The 7791-nt window shown below is 31.2% G+C and overlaps 1 protein-coding gene across 1 annotated transcript; it reads left to right on the top strand.

The window, feature by feature from the left end:
• The first annotated feature begins 2411 nt into the window (after nucleotides 1-2411).
• On the top strand, nucleotides 2412-7655 carry LOC143085656 (uncharacterized). Its single transcript, XM_076262141.1, has one exon. It carries the CDS (start codon nucleotides 2650-2652, stop codon nucleotides 3988-3990), a length of 1341 nt encoding a protein of 446 aa, XP_076118256.1. The 5' UTR covers nucleotides 2412-2649; the 3' UTR covers nucleotides 3991-7655.
• The last annotated feature ends 136 nt before the right edge of the window (nucleotides 7656-7791 follow it).

Here is a 7791-nt window from a genome sequence, read left to right as displayed (position 1 = left end):
TGAAACTTATATCAGAGATTTATATCAATAATGTCTTCGACAATTTCAAAGTGATTTAATATTTGTAACAATTTATGCCGTTGTGAATATGAATTATAATAGTACTTGCTCTGAAGCCTTCATTTATCTCACATAATAATAAATAGTTTTAAAACAACAAAAAGTGTTTTTTTAAGTTATTGCCCTTTTACCTAGGATAGATGAAATAAAGAAGACTTTCATATTTTTCAAATACTTCGCGATATGTATATTACTTTTTTTTTAAAAGACGACATCGAATTTAACCATATAAATAGTCTACCTGTCTTGCATATCAAAATAAAATGTAATAATATTTCAAATTATGTTTTAATGGAATGTATATAATAACAATAAAGAGAAAATCGAATCATTAAAGAAACGTAAATATTTGACGCACTTTCAAAATCAATCACACGGAAAGAGGAAGTCGTATCACACTGTCAAATATATGAAATACACATATACATGTATGTACATCTTTACGTTTTAGGATAAAGATTACTTATCAAATTAGCATGAATGATAATAATACTGATTATGGCGAAGTTCTACGGAGCAGATATAATGACATATCCCTTAGCAGTACAATTTTAATCGTTATTGGAGCAATTATAGGTATCGTGGGAAACTGTACTGTTATATTTTTCTACTTTATTAGAATAAAGGAGAGAGGTGAGCGATATTTTATACCACTGTTGGCCATTGTGGATTTGGTTGCATGCCTAACAAGTGCTTCGTTCTATATAATGGACAACACCTTCTTTTACAATTATCCGAATGACATAGTTTGTCGGCTTTTGACGTTTTTGCAAGTGTTTGTTCCAGGATTTTCAGCACATATTCTATTGATTGTTTGTGTTCAAAGATACCTTTTAGTATGCAAACCTTTCGGACCAAAGATGACGTTATTGTGGAAGAGGGTAGCTTTTGCAGCTGCTTGTTTCTTCCCGTTACTTTATTCTGCACCCCTTTTAGGAATATCAGGGATAAAAACCACGGATGAAAATTATTTGAATCACACAGTTCAAACAACGATTTGTAAATTTTCTGCAGTGGACACTTCTGCAAAAATTACAGCTTACTTCGGTTTTCTTGGGTTGGTTATCGTGGCCAATATCATTATTACTGCAGTACTCTACATTCCAGTTTTACGGAGAATACACATGTCTTTATCTAAAAAGACGACGAAAAGTGTATTTTACAAAATTAGCGATGGAAATACGTCGTCTAATATTGAATCGACATCTCAACCAACAAAGACAAGTTCAATTGATTCTGGTACACAACCCTCGGTTTCGAACCCGACGAACCAAATTGTAGTTGAAACGACGGAATATGATTCTAAGCCTAATGAGATGTGTAGAAATAAGGAATTTACAAACGTGTGTTCTAATAAAGAGCCATTTCAGAATGATTTAGTAAAGAACAACCATGTCAATAATGCCGTTAAGACTGAAGAAATAATGGACATAGACATTGAAAATAAACATGATGGAGGTTTGAAAAGCAGAAATGACTCCGTAAAAAGAAGAATAACCATTATGTTTTTTGTCATAATTCTTGCTTATATTATATCATATATTCCAGCTGTGATAATTTTAATACTTTCCTATGCGATTGATGATTTTAATTTCATTACATTGACAAAGGGTGAAACAATTGCTTGGATATATCTTGCACGCTTTGTTTTCCTCAACCATATAGTGAATCCTTTCATATATAGTTATTTTGATGTGAAGTTTAGAACTGAGTTGAAGACATTCTTTATTTGTAAACGCAATCAACGGCAACCATAATACTATTAAAATTAAAGATAATCAGATCGTACGAAAGAAAGATAGAATAACAAGTTCGAATAGATTTAACATTAATATTATCAGTAAATGACCGTTTATATTAGAGTGTAGGACTGCTTAATTTCATCGTACATCAAAACTTCATACTTTTTTATGTGTCTGTTCTCAGTCAGAATTTTAATAAGTGCACCATTTTGATATGCCTTTAGTTAATGTTGTTTTGTTAATATGAAATAAAAATATCCTGGTAATGGTTGGCAGATGATTTAAAAAATATGTTAAGATATGTATAAAATGTATCATTTAAATGCACGATTTGAGTGTGTTATAATTGTCATAGACACGTATATATTTTCGAAACCGTAAGATGACCACTGAATGTTATTTTGCTTATAAGTGTCACTGAGTTTTTAACTCATTGGTATATGCCAACATATCTATTGTGTTAAAATGATATTATTATACAAATTTTGTTTTTTAATGTGTAATTTCTTCATAGATTATAATTTTTCATCTTGTCAACTGCTTTTTCGTACGTAGAGAGCTCTCCCATAAATGTTAAAAAAAAATCTAAATTTTATTTCTATCAAAATGTATAGTAAATGTACTACTTGAGAAATATATGAAATGGTGGTTAGCTGTTAATGAAATACGGTGATGTACTTCAATCTCTTGAAATCAAAGTATGTAATATTATGTTATTCAGGAAGTGGTAAATGTTGAAGTTAAAAATTACGCAGTGTAAAATAGTTTAATTGCATAAAATCAACGCTGACTTTATATTAGTTTACAGACGCTTGGATATCACTTTATCTTTACCTTAGTTTTAAAAATGGAGGCGAACGTTGACTTTGGTACAATTCTTCGAAATAGGTACAGCGATGTGAATTTATGTAGTACAATACTTATCATATTCGGTACAGTTATTGGTTTATTTGGAAATTGTATAATAATCGTGTTTTACTTCTTCCGAATAAAGGAAAGAGGCGAACGCTATTTTATTCCATTGTTGGCTAGTGTGGATTTTGTAGCTTGTTTTACTAGTTCAGCGTTTTATATAATGGACAATACATATTTTTTTGATTATCCAAGTGATATTATTTGTCGAATACTAACATTCTCACAAACATTTGTTCCAGGAATTTCAGCTCACATTCTGGTAATTATATGCGTTCAACGATATCTTCTAGTATGCAAACCTTTTGTGCCAAAGATGACATTATTTTGGAAAAGAATGTATTTTGCATTTGTCTCTCTGTTTGCCTTACTTTATTCGGCACCATTGTTAGGCATTTCAGGATTAAAGACATCTTATGAGAACTTTATGAATCACACAGTACAAGTTACTATTTGTAAGTTTTCCGCAGTGGAAACATCAGCAAAAATTACCGCCTACTTCGGTTTTCTTGCATTATTGATGATATTTAATATAGTTATAACTGTTGCTCTTTATATTCCGGTCTTGAAGAGAATACAAATATCTTTCAGTGTTAAAAAGTGCAACAATGGCCCTGTGACATCTTGGGAATCGAATATATCTAAAGCAATAAATGTAACTAACCTTACGTCCACGAAAGAATCGATTTCCAAATCGATGAAGTCATGCACAACAGAATCAAACACAGAATCGAATATACATGCGACGCAAGCAAGGAATGAAAAGGACATTGGTGAATCATCCTGTCTAATCGACGAAATTGATATTCAAGAACCTGAAGGATGCATTACAGCTTCTTATTCAAAAACAAATAATAATTCTCCTTTGCAGCTTGAGCATAATTTGAAAAACAAAAACGAGCGAAAAGATATAGCCGAACCAGCTCAATCTTCAGAGAAATCTTTACACAGCAAATCAAATGAAGGAGAATCAAAGAAGCGTTACAATACAGACTCTTGTACTGTTAAACGAGATTCAGTTAAAAGAAGAATTAATATCATGTTTTTCGTTATAATCATTGCTTATATCTTTGCCTATATTCCGTCAATCATCATGCTAATTTTATCATATGCTATTGCAGATTTTAATTTTGTGACTTTATCTAAGAGTGAAACGTGTGCTTTCTTTTTTATTGCGCGCTTCGTGCTGATTAATCATATTGTTAATCCCTTTATTTACGGGTACTTTGATTTGAAATTCAAAGAAGAGTTGACAAAGTGTTTTAAATGCCAATAAGATGATAAAAATGCTGATTATTCCATTGCAAAAAATACGAGAGGAGATTCAGGGGGTAATTGGAAATCAAATGGTAAGGACATCTCCGTTTCCAAAAAGGAAAACAGTTAAGAGATACAAACAGCCCGAACAATAAATTACGTTGAATACTGACCTCCACTTACCTCACCATAAATTCAGTTGTACCTGAAGGGTACACAATTTAACAAATAGTATAGAAGAAAGAAATACATTACCAACATATTTTATTTTGAACCTCTAGATAACTTATCTATTGTCAATCACTAAGTGAACATACGAAGTCAAATTTCAAACAATAGTTATCCATTATACATTTATGTAGTATTTTAAATATCTGGAATGTATTGCCAATCGTCATTTATAATGTTTTAAAGTGACTATTTTCCATTTTTTGTTTTAAAAAAAAATGAACCGTTATTCATAAAGTTTGTAAATCTGTGGATTCATTATAATTCGTTGTATTTTCTTGGAATTGGTGGTTAATACAAAGGAAATCACGAGTTTATATGTTCAACGTAGACCAAATTTATATTTGGTCACAAGTATGTATATGTTTCTGATTCAACAATCCTTTGTACATACAAAAATAAATGAACCATTAGAATTATCAGACAAACATGCGGAAATATTTAAAAGGCGATCTACTCATGCATTCCGTTGTTCACGAAACCCATTAAAATTTAGTTGAAAGTCCAAGTTACGTATAATTTCGAGACACAATTCCCCTGTTAATATTAGTAATTCAGATCTAAACTTAAACATAATTTTAACATCTTATCTTTATGTAGCTTCTAATAAATAATTAATTGTTATTTTAGTTTCTTTGCTATAAATGATCTTGTGATTTACTAGATACTCAACAACATCCTTACACTTATGAATCGTATATGTAAGTGCAAGTAATAAGTTTACTATCTTTAGGAAGTACACCACTAATTCATAGTCCCATTGCTTTCTATGTTAAATTTTCTTATTTTAAGCAGGTACACCTCTTTTGTTTTAAGTTCAAATAAAGTGACAATCATTGCATTTAAAAGCAACACTTTATGGTGACTTGTACTGAAAAAAATCAACATACCTTTAATGGCATATAAAAAGAACTGGTTCCCGGAACTTCGGATGTACCAACACAGATACTTCAGATCTGACAAACAGACAAAGTGTACCCTCTTTTTAAAATTTGGTGCAGTCGTTTTAATATTCAAAATTAAAAGTCCAAAAGTGTTCTATAAAGATCACCAGTCCTTAAGCTTTCATTTGATACCAAAAATACCTAAATATTCTACATCTTTTGAAAATTACACTCACGCGTAGAAACTATTTTGTGTTAAATATGTACTACTTTCTGGTATGTGCTTTCTGGCCGGGCCTGAATTAATGGTGTTACGCCTTAAGCATGTTTTGTGTTACGTGCTATTTATACTTTACATTTTTAAAGTACGTAGTAAATCAATGTATCGACAATTTGTACATTTTCCCTTTGTTCTTACTGCCAGACATTTTAAGATCATGAACAGGACTTAAGACTCGAAATTATAAATGCAGCAAGGTCACATGTGAAAGCCCAATTTATCGATGGAATGTACTCAACTTCATTTATACAAATAAACAACTATCCGAACGTTTTGTATGAGATTAACGTAGTTTTGCCTCATATTTTCCGCCAAAAAAGGATTAATCAATAAACTACAGTTAGCATAAATTGCCGAATAAAGGAGTTATGGCCTTGATTTAATGCTGAATTCACCAGCTCGCCCTTTCGGAATCGCCTAATATTCTTGCCGATAAAGTCAGTAAAAATGCCATTATTCTTAATAACTTAACAACAATACTAATCACCAGACTACAGATACATAAGCATTCAAAGGACAAAGTTGGATAATCTTATGTTTATGCAATCAATATTTATTCAAGTTGGACAGTATACAGTTAACATTATTTTTTTAAAGTAATAGATACGTTCCGTTTGAATCATTTTAAACTATCCATTATATGTAAGAATTAAATTTAACGACATCTTTGCATCAGGAAGTAACGTTCGAATAATACATTTGTACCTGTCTTCAAATTGTAGAGTTGCATAACAGGAAGTTCGGTAATTCTATTGTTCTATTCTTTATCACAATGAGAGTGAATGTATATGGTTCAATCATGTAAAGAAATTAAAGAAATAATAGTTTAAAAGGAAATCTTAAAGAAAACATCAAAAACTTATATAATTGTTGAAGCAGTCATCCAGAAAGAGGATGCATGTTTACACAGGAATGCATAGTTTATAGACATACAGCTGCATTTTTGCTTGAAGGGAGTAAAAATATAAAGAGTTCAGAATGAGGAATAATACTGATTATGGTGAGATCCTCCGAGACAAATATTCTGGCATTTATCTTAGCAACTCAATTTGTATCGTCATAGGAACGCTTATAGGTATTTTTGGAAACTGTGTCGTTATATTTGTTTACTTGTTTCGAATTAAGGAGCGAGGTGAGCGTTATTTCATTCCACTTTTGGCTATTGTAGATTTGATTGGATGTTTTGTAAGTTGTCCATTCTATATCATGGACAACACATTCTACTATAATTATCCAAGTGACATAGTTTGTCGGATTTTAACATTTTTACAAGCGTTCGTGGCAGGATTTTCAGCACACATTTTAGTGGTAATTTGTGTCCAAAGATATCTTTTAGTATGCAAACCATTAGGACCAAAAATGACATTATTTCGGAAAAAGGTATCGTTTACAACTGCTTTGTTTTTGTCGTTAGTTTATACTGCACCGCTTTTAGCAATATCAGGAATTAAAACCACGGATGAATTGTTTCTGAATCATACAGTTCAAACAACGCTTTGTAAATACTATGCCGAAGACACTTCAGCATCAATTACAGCGTACTTTGGATTTCTTGGTTTGATCAGTGTGGTAAATATCATTATTACTGCTGCACTCTTCATTCCTGTTCTAAGAAGAATAAACATATCTTTTTCTGGGAAGAAGTGGAAAAATGTTTATCACATAAACCAAGACAGCAATACGTCGTCTAACACGGAATCGTTTCCTCAGTTAAACAAAACGTGTTCAATTGATTCCTATACACATAATTATGTACCAAACCAAATTAAATCATGTGAAATTGGTGTAACAAGGTGCATTTCAAATCCTGATGTGAATTATAAAAAGAAGGAATTTTTAAACATTAAATCCAATAAAGAGCCATCTCCAGATGATGAAAAAAATGGAACTTCGTCCCATAATACCACGAAATCTGAGGATATAGTACCATCGAACAATGAAACTAACCCGGATGTAAATTCAAAGACTAGAAAAGATGCCGTGAAAAGAAGAATAACCATAATGTATTTTGTCATAATTATTACCTATATTTTATCATATATACCCTCTTTGCTTATTTTAATACTTGCTTATGCAATAGGGGATTTTAATGTCATTACATTAACCGAAGGTGAAACATTTGCGTGGACGTATTTTTCACGCATCGTTTTTCTAAACCATATAGTGAATCCCTTTATATATAGTTATTTTGATGTAAAGTTTAGAACAGAATTGAAAACATGTTTCATGTACAAACGTTAAGTGAGCAATCATAGTCAAAACTTAACTTTTAGAGTGTTATATATATATATATACCAAAAAGGCGAAAGTTGCCATGCAATATGATATTGAGGCTCAAACGTTAAACAGAAACTGAATGGTCTTTGACAAAGAACGAAAAGACGAATAACAATTCTAAAAATCACAACATAGAAAATAAAAGAATGAA

Source organism: Mytilus galloprovincialis, chromosome 8, assembly GCF_965363235.1.
Source record: "Mytilus galloprovincialis chromosome 8, xbMytGall1.hap1.1, whole genome shotgun sequence".
Classification (NCBI taxonomy): domain Eukaryota; kingdom Metazoa; phylum Mollusca; class Bivalvia; order Mytilida; family Mytilidae; genus Mytilus; species Mytilus galloprovincialis.
This window is presented reverse-complemented; position numbering and strand designations above follow the sequence as displayed.

Coding starts and splice junctions, on each gene's coding strand:
- LOC143085656 (XM_076262141.1), top strand. CDS start 2,650: ATGGAGGCGAACGTTGACTTTGGTACAATTCTTCGAAATAGGTACAGC.